General features: G+C 34.4%; 1 protein-coding gene across 2 annotated transcripts in view; it reads right to left on the minus strand.

Annotated features, from left to right (window-relative positions):
* Positions 1-376: 376 nt before the first annotated feature.
* The window catches only part of UBA6 (ubiquitin like modifier activating enzyme 6), a 90,177-nt gene continuing 70,296 nt past the window's right edge, over positions 377-20,257 (minus strand). For both annotated transcript variants that reach the window (XM_027599592.2, XM_027599591.2), the window contains 10 exons: positions 15,560-15,611; positions 15,408-15,471; positions 14,382-14,451; positions 12,781-12,852; positions 9,729-9,846; positions 7,654-7,847; positions 6,693-6,820; positions 5,098-5,185; positions 4,843-4,937; positions 377-2,897 (listed from right to left, as the gene is read on the minus strand). In XM_027599592.2, the coding sequence (XP_027455393.2) occupies positions 2,762-2,897; positions 4,843-4,937; positions 5,098-5,185; positions 6,693-6,820; positions 7,654-7,847; positions 9,729-9,846; positions 12,781-12,852; positions 14,382-14,451; positions 15,408-15,471; positions 15,560-15,611 (1,017 nt within the window). In that variant the 3' untranslated portion in view covers positions 377-2,761. The remainder of the gene's footprint in view (positions 2,898-4,842; positions 4,938-5,097; positions 5,186-6,692; positions 6,821-7,653; positions 7,848-9,728; positions 9,847-12,780; positions 12,853-14,381; positions 14,452-15,407; positions 15,472-15,559; positions 15,612-20,257) is intronic.

Below are 20,257 nucleotides of genomic sequence, written 5' to 3' on the forward strand. Positions count from 1 at the left end.
TTTTCTGTCTTCATTTTACTAATTATAAAATAGTGGACTCTAAACATTGCTGACTTTTTTGTGCCTTGTCATTGGCTTCAACAGGGAGTGTTATAACAGACAAAAAATAAAAATAAAGATATACATCTATGTCTAAGTTCTACCTTTGGGACAATTTAGAGGAATGAAATTACTGATGAGTACCAAAAAAGTTTTAAACTCTAAAAAGGAATATACTTTAAGGGTGCCTGGTTGGCTTAGTTGGTAGAGCATGTGACTCTTGGTCTCAGGGTTGTGAGTTCAAGCCCCACATTGGGTGTGAAGCCTACTAAAAATAAAATAAAAATCTAAAAAAAAAAAAAAAAGGAATATAGTTTGGATATCCCCAACCAACAGTGTGAGATTTACCAGATCTTCTAGGTTTTGCAGTCACCATTTCTCCAATTGTTTTATAATAGAATTTCCAGGAGCCAAAGGCACTTTGAAGTAATGTTCCTCTACACTCACTGACTGTTAGATCTCCATGAGTGCAAAACATGAAAATTAGAAAACACCAAAGAAACATTACACACAAAATGAATAGCAAAACTGGAATCTCTGGAGTCAACCATGGAACAGGATTTACAAAGATACTGTCAAATTTCTTAATTTATTTTTAATAAGTAAAAAAATCACTCAGTAGTACCTTACAAAATCAAAGAATTTTTGCACCTGGTATTTTAATCACCAAAAGTGATCTCATGGTACAGAAATAAAACAGATAATGAAAAAAAAATTGTCATTAACTTCACACCCTAGCTTTCCAGCTTAGTAGAACTAAATAGAGATTGATGGCAATAACCATTACCTACAGGGGGGAAAAAAAGCAATGATAAAATGGTTTCAGGTTTAATCACAAAATGAACTTAATCTTTGTTGGTTTTGTTTATGTGTATTAAAGCACTGATCACTATAAATAAGAACTGATAGCATGGTTCCAAATTTACTTCTGAAAAGATGTGGAGATTTAAATAAAATACAAGCAAGCTATTAGATCACAGTTGACGATTACTGAATGGCTTCCTGGAAAACATCAGTTACTACCACACAAAGCAAAATGAAAATGGGGAAAAGGCATTTTATAGAAAAGTCCTTTTATTATTGCTAGCCTTAAGAGTTCCAAGCCATAGAGCTCTGATGTTCTGAATTCAATTTTAGGGAATTTTAAACATTATACTTGAACAAAAATTACTTATTTAAAGGGTATCCATTTCCTTTAAATTCATCCCATCCCCCTATCCTTGCCTCCAATGCAGAGTATCCTTTTATTCATACAAATTCACCTTCCACTCCCAAATAAACTTTCCCAATTGGATGATACTTTTACAAAAGAATGAAACAATACAGCTGGTTGACAAAGTAATTTCAACTATTTACAAATGAAATAAAAGGAAAGTTAAGTAGAGTATAAAAAGATACCAAATAGGAGTAATACTGATGTAAATCTAGTTTTGAGTTTATCAAAGTATCTATTAATGGCCTGAACAAGAGATCAGACTAAAAGCAGCTAGAGGGAAATGACTTCCTCTGGTTACAAAATGCCAATTGCTTTAGAATGCATGACAGCCTTAGAAATAAAAGAAATAATTGCTGTTTTTACCAAGTTTACAGCGTTGAGTACATTTTACATCATTTTAATGAAAGCATTTATATGAATTTTCTGTAATATCTCCTATCAGAAAACAGAAAGTTTCTATCAATAAAGACCTAAAAAAATAAATTTTTATCTTTGTCAACTCCCTTTCTGGGAATGCAGACTAGAACAGTATGTTTCCCTTTAAAATAAAATATTTTTTTCTGTCCATTAGGTTGCTGGAAGAAAAAAAAAAATCAAGACTCAACTAGTAATGATTTTTTTTTTTAATTTCTAGTTTTCATCTACTTCTAAGGACACTCCCTTTACAAAACCTTTTAGTCTTATATACTATGACAACCAGGTTTAGAGTTCCAAATAAATAAAATAGCCACATTAGAAGGCATATTGAAGAATCAAATGATTAGCCACACTTATCTGTTCACATTCATGGACCCTCTAAGAGGGTTGTCAGAGTTCATATAATACTGTTAACACTTAATACAAGTTAACGTGTCATCTGACTTACTGCTCATGGGTTACAACACTGATGCTATCAACAGAGATCCTGATTTTTAGGAGATAGTGATATTAACAAACTCCGCTTAAATTATCAGGACAGTAAACTGTAACAATTTAAAATGGCTACTCTTCATTCACTGCTACCATCTCTCCTCTTCCCACTGGTGTTAAACTCAAAAGCCTAATTATAAGAGGTGCAGGGTGCCAAACACTATATATATAGAAAAATTGGGTCTCAAATAGTGAACAACAACAAAATTCACAAAATAAGATTAAACTTTTTGGATAGTTGCATTTGTTACTTTGAATTTCTTGATCTTTTATCTCTTCTGGTGACAGATACATATTTTTTTCCTTCTTTTTATCCAGAGAGGTTAATACACAAATTTTTTGTAAGCATTACAAAACATCAGTCCAGTTCAAAATTGCTTGTGTTCATATACACATATGAAGCACTAGACAAGTATAGATTATATTTCAAAATGCTTTAAAATTCTTCACTGTAGTTTTCTACTGATGTTTCCCTTAAATTAAGGCTTCATCAAAGAGAAATCCATAGTGTTATGAATTTATTTTTTTTTCATTCCTGAATTAAGTGCAATCTTTCCAAAATCAAGTAGTCCTGGAATAAATTTAAGACAACTTCTGTTAATCAGTGTCATGACTAAAATAGTATCTTACTGGAGGTCCAGGCAAATCTTCATCTCCATCAGTGTCTGGAGCAAATGACACAGTAAGATCCACGTATTTCTTTTCAGTAGAAGGTTTCACAAGTTTATGCATTCTAAGAAAGATAATCAAGGACAAATAATTTGGTAAATTCTGTAAAATGAAATAGATTTGCTATTTAATGTTGCCCAGAGAATCTGACCTGACTAGACTTTACATTTACTTTTAAATCTAGTAATTCATCTGCTTTCATGTATTATAATTTTTCTTTACTAAAACCTCTAAACTCAAGACAGTCATTTATCTAACAGTGAATCAGTCTGGACTACTGCTAGTATTGGTAAAGAATATAAACCATTTGTTAAAGATAATCTCCCCCACCCACAAAACCAAAATGTAAGCAATGTTTTTTAAAAATGAATTATCCTCATATTCCCTATAAAGTGTGGAGGTATCATAAATTCTTCTCAAGCATTTCTATGTAAAGAGTAAAAAGCAAACTAGATTTAAATCTTCAAATGCAAGCTAATCACAGTGAAAGACATTAAGTTTTACCTTTCTCTTATAACCCATGTATATCCTATTCACTAAAAAGCCACTTTGTGGTTGCTATTGTTACTGATACGGTCTTAAATCAAGTTATCACCTATATATATATATTCTTAGATTACTAGATTAGCTTCGAGCCAGCTGTCTCCTACCTCCAATCTACTCTGCTGCCAGAATCCTCTTAAAATGTAAATCTTATTTTACTTTCTTGCCTACCGTTATATATCATATGCCATGTGTACCTATCTCATGCCACGCTCTGAACAATGTAATCTACTTAAACCTCAGTAACAGTTCTTTCCATTTTACAAAGAAATTTTGTCCCATTTATAACTTCTCATTCTTTCTACCATTTATTCTTATCATCTCATCCTTAAGTTATTCCAAAATACTGATTTCCCAAATAGATCATGCATGCTCTTTATTAGCTATATGCTTTTGCATAAGCTATTGCTTTTGCCTGATATCCTTTTTCAAAGGTATCTCAAATGAAATCCATCCTAAGGGAAAGGTTTGAGTTAGTAGTGCCTAAGGTATTCTGTAAAAACCTTTATTATACTAATTATTCAATTACATTTTAATGATTAACATGTCCCTTTCTCATAATAGACTGAATTCCCTGAGGGCACAAGCTATTTGATAAAGACATATAATGACAAAATATTAATAGGAGTAACATTTATGGGCTACCTCTCAGATGCTATGACACTGCTAATCTTTACTATTATTTTAATGCTCAATAGCTATGGGCACAATCATTCCTATTTATGGATAGAAAACTAAGTTTCAAAAAAGTTCAGTAAGCTATTCAATGCGACAAAACAAGTAGCTGGGCATGGATGTGAATCCAGGTCTTTCTGAAACCAAGCTTGTCTAGCCACTTAATGGGTACTTAGTAGATATCTGGTAAATGAAAAATATCATTCACAAAGTATATCATGCTGGAGATTCCAAATACTGGAATAAAGCACTACTGTGAATTACGTGCAACAAATTTTAAATTCCACTAATCAGTATGCTTTAGGACCACACATTCTACTCTCATCTAGGTAGTATACAGGAAATACTATTATTAATGTATCCAAGAGATGCTGAGGGATCCTAATGACAAAATAATATAAGGCAAATTAATGCCTTATTATATGTAATAGCAATTTTGTTTTTTAAAGTATAGATCATTAAGCCTGGATTATAGTATTTAAAAGTGATTAATCTCATTAGCTGATAATCCTAGTTAAAATATGCATATGTTTAAGCACCCATCATGCAGAGATTCATATGACAAATATTTTTACGTTAACTTTTATTTATTTAATACACGCTAACGTGTCATCTGACCTACTGCTCATGGGTTATAACACTGATGCTATCAACAAAGATCCTGATTTTTAGGAGACAGTGCTATTAGCAAACTGGTTAAATTAGCACAGGTAAATCTATTTGATTTCCCAGTGTGCATCACCTTATGTTTTAAGTCTTTTGAATCTTCTGATATAAGGTTTAATACTTACGTTAACTTCAATCTTTTTGCATGACCCGGCATTACAGGAACATAAAGCATTTTGACTCCCTGTACCACCATTGTTGGTTCAATTCCGTACTTCTCCTAAAAGTAAATACAAAGAGACAAACAATCAAAGCTATGTCCAGATATAAAAGGCTGGGTGACAATGTTTTACAACCAGTAAAAAGACAGCAGACAAATTTCTGCTAGGTATTATTTGTGAAAACCTCCAACTAATGAATTAAGTAAATAAATGTCTCACTTTGACTGCATTTATGAAATCCAAGAGGGTGAAGTCTTCTTTTCCATGTATAGTCCATCTGTCCCAAATTGTAAATGATATTCCATTTCTGTTGTAGAAAAATATTCAAAACAAAAATATTTTAATATTTTCCCCCTTAATAATAATAAAAAGCCCCAGAAGTCCATTATTTGTGATTTAGCTACATAATAACATAGGGGAAAAAGAAAAAATAACTTATTTCTCCATTACAACATACAAGGTAACCACTTTTATCAGTACACCTTGTTGATCCTTCCAGTGTCTCATAATAAATCAGTGTGTCTTAGCAAGAGAGTTTAATGCTAAATAATGTGGCAGATTAAATTATGTGAGTGTTCTATGGCTAGTTTAGTCAGAAATGCTTTGCATAAAGCAAAAGAATAAAACTGGGCCACTATCTTACACCACACAAAAATTAACTCAAGGAGTTCCTGACTAGTTCAGTCAGTAGGGCATGTGACTCTTGATCTCGGGGTTGTAAGTTTGAGCCCTACATTGGGTGTAGAGATTACTTAAAAATAAAATCTTAAAAAATAATTAACTCAAAAATGGATTAAAGACCTGCATATAAGACCTGAAACCATAAAGCTCCTAGAAGAAAACACAGGTGGTAATAAACTTCTTGACATCAGTCTTGGTGATGGTTTTTTACATTTGGTACCAAAAGCAACACTATGGAGGTTCCTTAAAATATTAAAAACAGAATTACCATATGATCCAGCAATTCCACTTCTGAGTATTCATCCAAAGAAAATGAAAGCAATAACTCAAAACATATCAGCACCCACATGTTCACTGAAGCATTATTTGTAATAGCTAAGGTACTGATATAGAAACAACCTAAGTGTCCATCAATGAGTGAATGGATAAAGAAAATGTGATACATACATACACAGAAATATAATTCAGCCATAAAAAAAAGAAATCTTGTTATTTGGAACAACATTAGCATTATGCTAAGTGAAAAAAGTCAGAGAGAGAAAGACAAATAAATACCTGTATGATCTCACTTATATGTGGAATCTTAAAAAAAAAACCCTGAAACTGAGCTCATAGATACACACAACAGATTGGTAGTTGCCAGAGGTGGGGCTGGGGGATGAGCAAAATGGGTGAAAAGAGTCAAATGGTATAACCTTTCAGCTTATAAAGTTAATCATGGGTATGTAATGGGCAGCATGGTGACTATAGTTAATAAAATACTATACTGTATAGTTGAAAGTTGCTAAGAGAGCAGATCTTAAAAGATCTTATTACAAGGAAAAAAAGAGGCTATGTATGCTGATGAAGTTGACTGGGCTTATTGTTTTGATAATTTCTTAATACGTACAGGTGTTGAATCATTGTGTTGCACACCTGAAACTAATCTAATACATGTCAATTATATCTCAATTAAAAAAAAAAAGCAATGCTTCATGAAGATGGGATTTTGACCTAGTCTTAAAGCGATGGCAAGGATCACTACATATATATATATAAGAAAAGGAGAGGTAAAACTACGATTTTTTTCCCTTTAGAGGGTAAAAATTTTATTTCATTTTCATTATGCAGGAGAAATAGACCTTCACGCATACCTGATTTCAGTTCTTTTTACTTCAGATGTCTCTGTAAACACTATAATTGGAATGGCTAAGTTAAGGAAACAATTTTTGTAAGCTTCAAATGGATAGTCACCAGCTACTTTGATCATCTCCAATGCAACCTAGATAAAAGAAGGTGATCTGATTATATAAAGAGCCCAAACCTATTCACGACTTTACATTCATCTGTTTAATTTTCCTAAATTCTACTCAAGCATTTCTCTGTAAAGAGTAAAAGCAGCTACTGGATTGAAATAATAGGAATTTCTTATAAATCTGTCCACTTTTAGCATATCTTATACTTTCAAACTTTTTACCTGTTCTGTATGGGGTGAGCAAAGTTACTAAAAAAATTATTTTGGTCGTATAATCTTCCCTTCTTTGGAAGATACCAGAACTCAAGAAATACAATAGTCTAAAATCATTTAATAAAGGGGCAGATAATTACACAGCTTCTAATTATAACACTATAGTACAGCAAAAGAACTAGGGCCAGCCTAAAGATTCTGAATCATTAAGGAAAGATTAAATTGTAAGAAATCTGAATCACTAACAGGAATTACATTTTTTAAGGAAAAAAACCTAAAATCCAATATAATCAAAGAGCAACCATTAGAGCAGTTCATCTTATTCAAGAAAAATACAGTACCTGCTTTCCATGAAGGATACAAGAGTGTAATCACTTATCCTCTTAATAGAGGATTATTGCTTATAAGAAAAATTATACTCTGTCATGACACAGGTTAATTTTTATGTTAAAATGTCTATATATCTGTAAAGCTTCAAAATGTGGACTACCTATTTTCAGAAATATCTTGAAATTTAAAATTATAAGATCAATATGGATCCCTCCTTCTCTAAGATCTCTGAGTGACTGGCTGGGGTGATACAATGGGGAAAACAGGTAAGAGACAATGAAAAAGAAGTATTTCCATTCAAAGAATAATAAACTCACCAAGCCAGAAACTGCAGCAGTGGATGTTGCTATAGCAGGTATAATTTTACCAGCTATGCGCTTTGTTTTAAAACGGTCAGCTGGTTCAATGCTATACATTTTGGCACGAAGGTTTGATGCAGCTGTAATGAAATCTATGTGTCCATTACGATCATCATCTTTTTCAAACGAAAGCACTGCCACCTGGAGATCACCTGATCATAACAACCAGAAAAATAAAGTTTTGTAGTAATTTGTAAAGGTTTTATTAGGTAAAAAGCAATGTAGATTCACTATTCTTAAATATTCCCTGTATGTTTTTTTTTCTTGTTTGGCCTTTTAAAAAACTTTTTATTGTTATGTTAATCACAATACATCATTAGTTTTTGATGTAGTGTTCCATGATTCACTGTTTGTGTGTAACACCCAGTGCCCCATGCAGAGCGTGCCCTCTTTAATACCCATCACCAGGCTAACCCATCCTCCCACCCCCTCCCCTCTAGAACCCTCAGTTTGTTTTTCAGAGTCCATCGTCTCTCATGGTTCGTCTCCCCCTCCGATGTCCCCCCCCTTCATTCTTCCCCTCCTATCTTTTTTTTTTTAATATATTGCATTATTTCAGAGGTACAGATCTGTGATTCAACAGTCTTACACAATTCACAGCGCTCACCATAGCACATACCCTCCCCAATGTCTATCACCCAGCCACCCCGTCCCTCCCACCCCCCACCACTCCAGCAACCCTCAGTTTGTTTCCTGAGATTAAGAATTCCTCATATCAGTGAGGTCATATGATACATGTCTTTCTCTGATTGACTTATTTCACTTAGCATTATTCCTTTATGTTTTTAAAGGACTGAAATATATGAGAAAAATCCAGGAAAATGAAGTTATTGAGGCTTTGATATCACTAAATCAGAGAAGTTTCTATATTTAAAAAATCTTTCTAAAACATAGAAAATAAGAAAGCTATGTACCACATCTGCTATTAAGCTGTTTACAAATAAAATTGTTAATGCTGGGTACTGTTCTAAAGTTGATTTCATAAATACTACTCTGAAACATTTTGCCTCTGATAACTAAGTACAGGGTCAGTTAAAATCTAATAAAAATTTATATATGTTTGAAATATTTCTAGATTAGTGGTTTTTAAAAATCATTCTGTAGATAGATGTATTTTGATCTGTTATGAAATGAGAAAGAAATGGAAGTTTTTTCCTAGAATTGTAATGATTAAATTAACATATCTATATTTTATTTACAAAATACATAGTTGGCTAACCTAGGTTATTTTTTCCTGAATTTTACTGGTTTGTGCATAAATATCCTGAAAGTCTGAAAACTGCTGATTTATGTTATAAAAGAACAAGTCTAAAAACAAGAGCAAATGGCTCTGTTTTTGAGGAATACAAGTTTGGTTTCCTTATGTTTAAAAGCATTTAACAAGGATGTATATAGGTCAAGTTGTATTTCCTGTGTATAACTATGGAGACTAATAAACCAGGAAGAAATGTGTCTATGGTTTTTTATCCTAAAGTGACTTCACTGGGTCTAAGTGTTAGTCTATACACGACCTCCATTTTTTTTTTCTCATTATGCTGGCCATGAGTTTAAAAGGAATCACACAGTAGAATCTTAAGGACTAAACCAATCAGAACAACGACAATAAAGCAGACTTACATTTCAGCAATTGAGGATAGGGCAAGGGTGAAAAAATAATGAACTCAGTCACAGTTAAAGATGAACAGTGACTTACATATGATCACGAAATCAACTAACATCATTTTTTTTAAAGATTTTATTTATTTATTTATTTGAGAGAGCGAGAATGAGAGAGAGAGAGCACATGAGAAGGGGGAGGGTCGGAGGGAGAAGCAGACTCCCCGCTGAGCGGGGAGCCCGATGCGGGACTCGATCCCGGGACCCCAGGATCATGACCTGAGCCGAAGGCAGTCGCTTAACCAACTGAGCCACCCAGGCGCCCTAACATCATTATTATTATAGTCATTATTTAGTCCCATAAGCTTTTGGGTATAGTTTATTGAAAATAAAAATTCCCTCCAGTTCAAATCATTTTTATAAAGATTTCCCCTTACTTGTGGTAGCTTTATTAGATGAAATAGCCTTTTCTAGTTGGAAAACAGCATTCCTCTCATCTTCACTGCTAATAGGAACATGGTCTGGTTTCCTTGCAGTTTCATCTGTTTGAACAACCTTTAAATACATGGACATATATTCATCAATGTTATATCCTATACCTAAGTTTGATTACCATATCTGTTTTACCAAATAAGTCACACAGAGAAGATATTCCCTCTATCTGGTTATTTTTTATGTTATGTTTTTAAATCACTGAAATATAAGAGAAAAATCCAGGAAAATGAAGTTATTAAAGGATATACAAACGATGGCTTTGATATCACTAAATCAGGGCGTGGAGCCTAATACAGGGCTTAAACTCACAACCCGTGAGAGCAAGACCTGAGCCTAGAATAAGAGTCAGACACTTAATGACTGAGCCAACCAGGTGTCCCTAGTTTTATCACATTAATCATTATGGTCCAATGTATTTTACACCTTCCATTGTTAAGTAATATTATGTTATTTATGTATTTGTTTTACTATCTATCTCTTCACACTGACATGTAAACTCTTAGAACAGGGATCTTTATCTTGTTCATTGAGAGAACTTCAATATATTTAAAACAAATTTACTCATGTTAAAATATTCATTGAATAGCTTATAAGATCTGTGTTCATATAGATCTCTCAAAATTCCACAGAATGAAGTTAATATTAATCAACAGTCTGTAATTCTGACAAATCTACCTCAAACCAAATTGCATAGCTCTAACCAATGCAGAGCTGTTTCTGTCTCCAAAGAAATCCATAAAATATACAATGTGCATCCTTTAAATTTTTGATTGCTGACAAGAAGCTGTTTCCTAAAGAATGTCTTCCTTCGCCCTCATATAGATGCATGCTCAGAGCAGCACATCTAAGTAATTTATATTTAAGAAATTACTTATTAGACATTCCACAAGGGCAGTAAAGTTATTATTTTCAAACCAAAAAACTACCTCACCACTAATTAAAAATACTATTTCTTTGTATAGTACCCACTCAACTTGTGTTTTTACAGATTAAGTATTCTTATAAGTATTTAAGAAATAAGTAAAGAGTCAAGGAAGCAGAAACTTTTATTTGCCAGAATGTCTAATTGATATTTTTGGCATCTATTAACTAAAAGTGCTAGACTCTGAAGTTTTGGTGTTAGTTGCTTCAGGCAGTTGAGAAAAGCTCATAATTCACATTAAAACTAAAACTGTAGCTAAAATGCACAGGGTAATTTATTACCCCAAAACTTTGATAGAGAAAGAAGCAATTCAAACCATAAAACACTGAAAAGCAATAAAGATTAGTAAAGTTATTCATACGTGTTTCTTTGGCTTCTGTCTAGCAGTTCTGTCTAGTAGGAACATGTGCTAGGAACCTTCTTATTTAAAAAAAAATTATTTGAATATAGTTGATACACAATGTTACATTACTTTCAGGTGTACAACATAGTGATTCAATTTCTCCATAAGTTATGCTATGTCCCCCACAAGTATAGCTACCATCTGTCGCAATACACTATTCCAGTATCACTGACTGTATTCCCTATGCTATGCCTTTTATTCCCTTGACTTACTCATTCCACGACTGGAAACTCCTTTATATAGGAATTGTTTACCTTTCTGTTCCTTTATTCTTGATAAGCTACAAGTCATGAACATTTCATTCAGCACGTCCATTTACTGGTACAATATCAAACAGCTACAAATTTTCCTTTTTCCTAAAATAAAAGTGCAGAGTGGAAGACTGCACACACTACTTCCTGCTTGAATTTTATAGGGAGGCAATCATTATTCTATATTTTTCAATATAGCTAGAGGGTAAGGGGAACAAAAGACTGTGCTGTAGATGATTTTTAGAGTGTATACAAAAAGGCATATAATGAGCATGTGAAAAAGAAAATTACTTAATATTTTCGAACTTTCCTATTTACCCTGCCTAAATTTCATGTTCCATCTTTATTAATACTCCTTATCTCTTTTTCCTTCTAACATATTTGCCCAGCAAAAGCCCAACCATAGTTATATCCAATTTTCCAGCTATTCTACAGCAGCACCCAGGCATTTAAATGCCTTTTTTTCCCAGCCACATTTAGTATAATACATTAAGTGGATTCTCAGTGCTGTCTCAAAATTCTACTCCATCTTCTAGTAAGTAACTTTCCCACCCCCATGAGCAATTATCTCACAGCTTTTTTCCTCTACTCAAACTTCCTTTAACTTCTCCTCCTCCTCACCTGGTGCAATTAAGCATGCTTCTTATTTCAACTAAGAAAATAACAATCTTTTTTTCTCTTACATTCCAGTTCTAATCTCTTTCAAATCCTGTCAGGACTATTACAATATATACCAGAATCCAATCCCTTATTACAAATTACCTGTTACTGACTACTTCATTCAAAACACCATCATCTTTTGCCTATAACATCCTAAGAGCTTTTCATGCTTCCTCTCTCATGTCTTATATAATCATTCGTAACACAACAGCCAGAGTCCTTCTTTTAAATATATTTCATCCTCTGCTTAAAATCATTCACTGGCTTACCTCATAATAAAACATTAAGTATTTATCATAACCCTAAGTATCTCTCCTATCTCACTGTCTACCACTCTTCTTGCATATTCTCCTTCAGAAAAACCCTGGCCTTCAAAGTCTTTCAAGGCCTTTCTCTGAACTTGTTCTTGTGTTTCACCACGTAATAGCATGGCTCACTCCATCACTTCCTTCAGGCTTCTGCCCAAATGGTACTATGTCAGAGAGGCTTTCCCCTTTAGCCCAATAAAATGATACCAGCTCCATCACCCTTTATTCCTTTTCCTTGTTTTATTTTTAGTTCTTAGCACTATGCCCATATTGAAATATTATATAATAGCATTTTTTTTTAATAGTCCACCTCTGGCCCAATGGACTATAACTTCCATAAGAACAAGACTTTTGTTGTGTTCACTGTGGGATTCTCCAGGTTTAGAATGGGACTTGATATAAGTAAAAGTTCAGTAACTATTTGCTGAGTGAATAAATTTCTAAACATACCTTGTTAGAAGGTTTGAATTCTTGAATCTTTACTTCAGAAAGAATATTCAAGAGGGCATCTGCTGATAAGTCCTGTTTTTTTAAAGAGTAATTTTATGAAAAACCATTTTTTAAAATTCTGAATTCTAAAGCTAAAAAATCCTAAAAGGTCCTTTATCATACTAAACTATTTGAATAATTTATCATCGGACTATTTAGACTACATCCACTTTGACATTTACCCTTATTCTATAAAATACCATTCATAAAGGGTGGGAGGCAGGGGTGGTGTGTAGGAAAAATTACTCATTAATCAACAAACTTGAAATCTTAGTTCTTCCCATAAATTTTTAAAAAGGTAGTTTTAGGGCTAGTTGTATCAGACTGAGTGCTCTGCGATCAGGGACTATCTCGTAATTGTTTATATTATAAAGTTCCCTGCACAAAGGTATACTCAATAAATACTAACTCAATAAATAAAATACATAAGTAAATAGAATTCATACCTTTGGAAGCAGAAAAATATTTAAATAGTTCAAGATGAACTTAGATGAATTCAAGGCTATCAGATCTACATTCATTATTAAGAAGCCGCTTAGGAAAAACTAAGACATACTGCTTTTGAGGTCACCTACACTCTTATCACAAAATTGCCACTCTTTATATAAAAAGAATACCAGACTGAATGGCACTATTTTAACCAGACATTTATGGTATATTTTACCATTAGCTCCAAAAAGGATTAATTTACAGTAGGCATTTTTATCTGGGTCCAAAATAGCCAGTGTTAATTATGGCTCTGGTTCCTATTTCCTCATTCAGCCTACTTAAAGCATAGCAATTTTGGCTCTATTTTGTATCTGTGAAGAAAAAAATCATGAATGCAGATCTGCCTCTCAATTAAAACGGTATTAGACCCTTTAGATGTTAGTCAGTAAAGATGACGTCTAAAGGAATAGGATAAGGGTTAAGAAATGTCAACATGGGAGAGCATTTTAAATTTCTTGAAATTTGAAGATATAAGTTATTATCACAAAATAAATCAAAGAAATTTTTTTTAAGGATTTTATTTATTTATTTGAGAGAGAGAATGAGGGAGAGAGAGCACGAGAGGGAAGAGGGTCAGAGGGAGAAGCAGACTCCCCGCTGAGCAGGGAGCCCGATGTGGGACTCGATCCCGGGACTCCAGGATCATGACCTGAGCCGAGGGCAGTTGCTTAACCAACTGAGCCACCCAGGCACCCCAAATCAAAGAAATGTTAACAGAGAGAATCTCTAAGGAATATTTAAAAATTGTTACAAAATCGTTCACTTTGGATTTTCAGAGTGATTATGATAATTGAAGCTAACAGGTTATGAATGCTTTAAAAGTAAAGACAGGTCTTACAAATACTTGTTTTATTACTTTAGAAAGAAAAATTTGACTTTCTTCTACTTAGTAATGCTGCAACAAGATTTTACCTTCTGCTATGTTAGAATGGACAACGCAACAAAACAAAAAGTTTACATCAAAAAACAATTCTTGTAACATAAAAACATATTTTGATGATGCAATTAGCTGATAGGTCATCGAATTTTTACCTGGTTTTGTATCACTTCCTAGAGCTTGAAGGTTATCTTACCTCTTCAGTAAATGGAATGCAATAGACTGCAGCATATAGTTTTGCAGCATTCAGAAGAAAACTGTAGTGCCTTTTGAAATTAAAAAATAAGGCAAAGTGTGAATGAATGCACAGTTTCAAAGATGTTTAATTCATCAAAAACTATAGCCTTTGAAATGTTTAAGAAAAATAATCACAGAACTTTTGTTATAGGAATATTTAAAAGTAACGCAATGAACTTCTGGTTTAGACCAAAGAAATTATAAAAGCTATAAGAAACATCAGGTGTCTATCCTTCTAAGTACAAATATTCAGGAAATGATTGTGACTACTTTGGGGAGAGGAGTGGCAAAAAGTAGAAAAATTAAACTAGTAAAAGAAAATTCATTTTAATTCATAAAAAAATTAGAAATTTTGTTTTAAAGAACATACATTAGGTTCAAATTAAGCAAATGAAATTTGACTAAAAACACAAATAAAGTAGGTTTTATAGGAGAAGCCATCAGGATAAGGTGACTGGAAGCCAAACATAAACATCACATGAGAAAACTAAATGGGAGTTATTTGTTGAAATGAGGTTGTTAACAAGCGAAGTGTTTAACTGGAATACATACGTATGGGGGGGTGTGTGTGTGTGTGTATAAAAATGTCTGTCTAAACATGAACTACTTTGAAAATTAATTTGAGATAATTTAGGGAGATATTTAATGGTAATCATTTTCCCCCCAAATAACTAAAGTAGAAAAATACTGGTTTTATTTAATAGGAAAACATCTGTTGTCGTTCTATGGTTTTTGCTATGGATAACGTCAAAGTGGTAACATAATCAAGTTATTTTACGATTTATACAAACAAATTCATATATGTGTAGGGAGAATGACTGTGTCTGGCTTTGTTGGCCAGATTAATATGCTAACTCTTAGAATAACAGGGATGCAATAATTTAACATTTTCAGAGCCTGAGGTTTTCACCCTGCAATGTAAACCGATAGACAGTTAAGAAATTTACAAGAAAGGAGGCATATAAAACTGGCTATAAATACTTACAAAGGTTCATTTAAATTAAATTTTATTGGAGAAGGGGGCCTCTTTGGTGATTGCCAAAACAAACCTAACAAAAGATACAGACATTATTTTCATTATAGGGAACTAGTAATAAATTATATTAAACATTCTTCTCAACACTTGGTCACACTTACTGCCATCTTTTAATCGTGTGTCTAGAGGAAAACAGTGAAGAAGCTGAAGAGCCTAAAGAAAAAATATAAATTTAAAAAATTACTATGCAATATTATCTAAGGAAAAAAATAAAATAAAAAATGCATAAAAGATATACGGTGAAGCCTCCAGCTACCCTTGTATTCTCTATCATTCTCTTGTCACTGCCCCCATATGTGGAATAACCTCAAATGTTATTTTTTTATTATTATATTATGTTAATCACCATACATTACATCATTAGTTTTTGATGTAGTGTTCCATGATTGACTGTTTGCGTATAACACCCAGTGCTCCATGTGGAATGTGCCCTCTTTAATACCCATCACCAGGCTAACCCATCCCCCCACCCCTGCCCCTCTAGAAACCTCAGTTTGTTTCTCAGAGTCCATACTCTCTCATGGTTCTTCTCCCCCTCCAATTGCCCCCCTTCATTCTTCCCCTCCTGCTATCTTCTTCTTTTTTTTTTTTTTTTAACATATAATGTATTATTTGTTTCAGAGGTACAGGTCTGTGATGCAAGTCTTACACAATTGACAGCGCTCACCATAGCACATACCCTCCCCAATGTCTATCACCCAGCCACCCCATCCCTCCCACCCCCCACCACTCCAGCAACTCTCAGTTTGTTTCCTGAGATCAAGAATTCCTCATATCAGTGAGGTCATATGGTACATGTCTTTCTCTGACTGACTTATTTCGCTCAGCATAATACCCTCCAGTTCTATCCAGGCCGTTGCAAATGGCAAGATGTCATTGCTTTTGATGGCTGCATAATATTCCATTGTGTATATATATATATATATATATATATATATATATATATATATATATATATATATATACCACTTCTTCTTTATCCATTCATCTGTTGATGGACATCTTGGCTCTTTCCAGAGTTTGGCTAATGTGGACATTGCTGCTATAAACATGGGGGTGAACATACCCCTTCGGATCACTACATTTGTATCTGTGGGGTAAATACCCAGTAGTGCAAGTGCTGGGTCGTATGGTAGCTCTATTTTCAACCGTTTGAGGAACCTCCATACTGTTTTCCAGAGTGGCTGCACCAGCTTGCATTCCCACCAACACTGTTGGAGGGTTCCCCTTTCTCCGCATCCCCGCCAACATCTGTCGTTTCCTGACCTGTTAATTTTAGCCATTCTGACTGGTGTGAGGTGGTATCTCATTGAGGTTTTGATTTGGATTTCCCTGCTGCTGAGCGATGTTGAGCACTTTTTCATATGTCTGTTGGCCATTTGGATGTCTTCATTTGGAAAAATGTCTGTTCATGTCTTCTGCCCATTTCTGAATTGGATCATTCATTCTTTGGGTGTTGAGTTTAATAAGTTCTTTATAGATTTTGGATACTAGCCCTTTATCTGATATGTCATTTGCAAATACCATCTCCCATTCTGTTGGTTGTCTTTTGGTTCTGTTGACTGTTTCTTTTGCTGTGCAAAAGCTCAATAGTTCATTTTTGCCTTTGCTTCCCTTGCCTTTGGCGATGTATCTAGGAAGAAGTTGCTGTGGTTGAGGTCGAAGAGGTTGCTGCCTGTGTTCTCCTTCAGGGTTTTGATGGACTCCTGTCTCACATTTAGGTCTTTCAACCATTTGGAGTCTATTTTTGTGTGTGGTGTAAGGAAATGGTCCAGTTTCATTCTTCTGCATGTGGCTGTCCAATTTTCCCAAAACCATTTGTTGAAGAAACTGTCTTTTTTCCATTGGATATTCTTTCCTGCTTTGTCGAAGATTGACCATAGAGTTGAGGGTCCATTTCTGGGCTCTATTCTGTTCCACTGATCTATGTGTCTGTTTTTGTGCCAGTATACTGTCTTGATGATGACAGCTTTGTAATAGAGCTTGAAGTCCAGAATTGTGATGCCACCAGCTTTTTCTTTTTCAACATTCCGCTGGCTATTCGGGGTCTTTTCTGATTCCATACAAATTTTAGGATTATTTGTTCCATTTCTTTGAAAAAAGTTGATGGTATTTTGATAGGGATTGCACTGAATGTGTAGACTGCTCTTTGACATCTTCACAATATTTGTTCTTCCAATCTATGAGCATGGAATGTTTTTCCATTTCTTTGTCTACCTCAATTTCTTTCATGAGTATTTTATAGTTTTCTGAGTACAGATTATTTGCCTCTTCAGTTAGATTTATTCCTAGGTATCTTAGGGTTTTGGGTGCAATTGTAAATGGGATCGACTCCTTAATTTCTCTTTCCTCTGTCTTGTTGTTGGTGTATAGGAATGCCACTGATTTCTGTGCATTGATTTTATATCCTGCCACTTTACTGAATTCCTGTACGAGTTTTACCAGTTTTGGGGTGGAGTCTTTTGGGTTTTCCTCATAAAGTATCATATCATCTGCAAACAGTGAGAGTTTGACTTCTTCTGCCAATTTGGATGCCTTTGACTTCTTTTTGCTGTCTGCTATGGCCAGGACTTCTAATACTATGTTGAATAGAAGTGGTGAGAGTGGACATCCTGCTGTGTTCCTGACCTTAGAGGGAAAGCTCTCCATTTTTCCCCATTGAGAATGATATTCACTGTGGGTTTTTCATAGATGGCTTTTAAGATATTGAGGTATGTACCCTCTATCCCTATACTCTGAAGAGTTTTGATCAAGAAAGGATACTGTACTTTGTCATGCTTTTTCTGCATCTACTGAGAGGATCATATGGTTCTTGTTCTTTCTTTTATTAATGTATTGTATCGCACTGATTGATCTGCGGATGTTGAACCAACCTTGCAGCCCAGGGATAAATCCCACCTGGTCGTTGTGAATAACCCTTTTAATGCACTATTGGATCCTACTGGCTAGTATTTTGGTGAGAATTTTTGCATCCATGTTCATCAAGGATATTGGTCTGTAATTCTCCTTTTTGATGGGGTCTTTGTCTGGTTTTGGGATCAAGGTAATGCTGGCCTCATAAAACGAGTTTGGAATTTTTCCTTCCATTTCTGTTTTTTGGAACAGTTTCAGAAGAAGAGGTATTAATTCTTCTTTAAATGTTTGCTAGAATTCCCCTGGGAAGCCATCTGGCCCTGGGTTTTTGTTTGTTGGGAAATTTTTGATGACTGCTTCAATTTCCTTAATGGTTATATGCCTGCTCAGGTTTTCTTTCTTCCTGTTTCAGTTTTGGTAGTTGATACATCTCTAGGAATGCATCCATGTCTTCCAGATTATCTAATTTGCTGGCATATAGTTGCTCATAATATGTTGTTTGTATTTCTTTGGTGTTGGGTGTATTTTTTTGGTGTTCGTTGTGATCTCTTCTCTTTCATTCATGATTTTGTTGATTTGCGTCATTTCTCTTTTCTTTTTGATAAGTCTGGCCAGGGGTTAATCAATCTTGTTAATTCTTTCAAAGAACCAGCTCTAATTTCATTGATGTGTTCTACTGTTCTTTTGGTTTCTATTTCATTGATTTCTGCTCTGATCTTTACTATTTCTCTTCTCCTGCTGGGTTTAGGCTTTATTTGCTGTTCTTTCTCCAGCTCCTTTAGGTGTAGGGTTAGGTTGTGTAGGTGAGACCTTTCTTGTTTCTTCAGAAAGTCTTGTATTGCTATATATTTTTCTCTCAGAACCGCCTTTGCTGCATCCCAAAGATTTTGAACAGTTGTATTTTCATTTTCATTTGTTTCCATGCATTTTTTAAATCCTTTTTTAATTTCCTGGTTGACCCATTCATTCTTTAGTAGGATGCTCTTCAGCCTCCATGTATTTGAGTTCTTTCTGACTTTCCTCTTGTGACTGAGTTCTAGTTTCAAACCATTGTGGTCCGAAAACATGCAGGGAATGATCCCAATCTTTTGGTACCGGTTGAGACCTGATTTGTGATCTATTCTGGAGAATGTGCCATGGGCACTAGAGAAGAATGTGTATTCTGTTGCTTCGGGATGGAATGTTCTGAATATATCTGTGAAGTCCATTTGGTCCAGTGTGTCATTTAAAGTCTTTATTTCCTTGTTGATCTTTTGCTTAGATGATCTGTCCATTTCAGTGAGGGGGTGTTAAAGCCCCCCACTATTACTGTATTGTTGTCAATGTGTTTTTTTGCTTTTGTTATTAGTTGGCTTATATAATTGGCTGCTCCCATGTTAGGGGCATAGATATTTACAATTGTTAGATCTTCTTGTTGGATAGACCCTTGAAGTAGGATATAGTGTCCTTCCTCATCTCTTATCACAGTCTTTGTTTTAAAATCTAATTTGTCTGATATAAAGATTGCCACCCCAGCTTTCTTTTGGTGTCCATTAGCATGGGACATGGTTTTCCACCCCCTCACTTTCAATCTGGGGTTGTCTTTGGGTCTAAAATGAGTCTCTTGCAGACAGCATATCGATGGGTCTTGTTTTTTTATCCAATCTGATAGCCTGTGTCTTTTGATTGCGGCATTTAGCCCATTTACATTCAGAGTAACTATGGAAAGATATGAATTTAGTGCCATTGTATTGCCTATAAGGTGACTGTTACTGTATATTTTCTGTGTTCCTTTCTGGTCTATGTTACTTTTAGGCTCTCTCTTTGCTTAGAGGACCCCTTTCAATATTTCTTGGAGGGCTGGTTTCATGTTTGCAAATTCCTTTAGTTTTTGTTTGTTCTGGAAGCGTTTTATCTCTCCTTCTATTTTCAATGACAGCCTAGCTGGATAGAGTATTCTTGGCTTC

Source organism: Zalophus californianus, chromosome 2 (assembly GCF_009762305.2).
Source record: "Zalophus californianus isolate mZalCal1 chromosome 2, mZalCal1.pri.v2, whole genome shotgun sequence".
NCBI lineage: Eukaryota > Metazoa > Chordata > Mammalia > Carnivora > Otariidae > Zalophus > Zalophus californianus.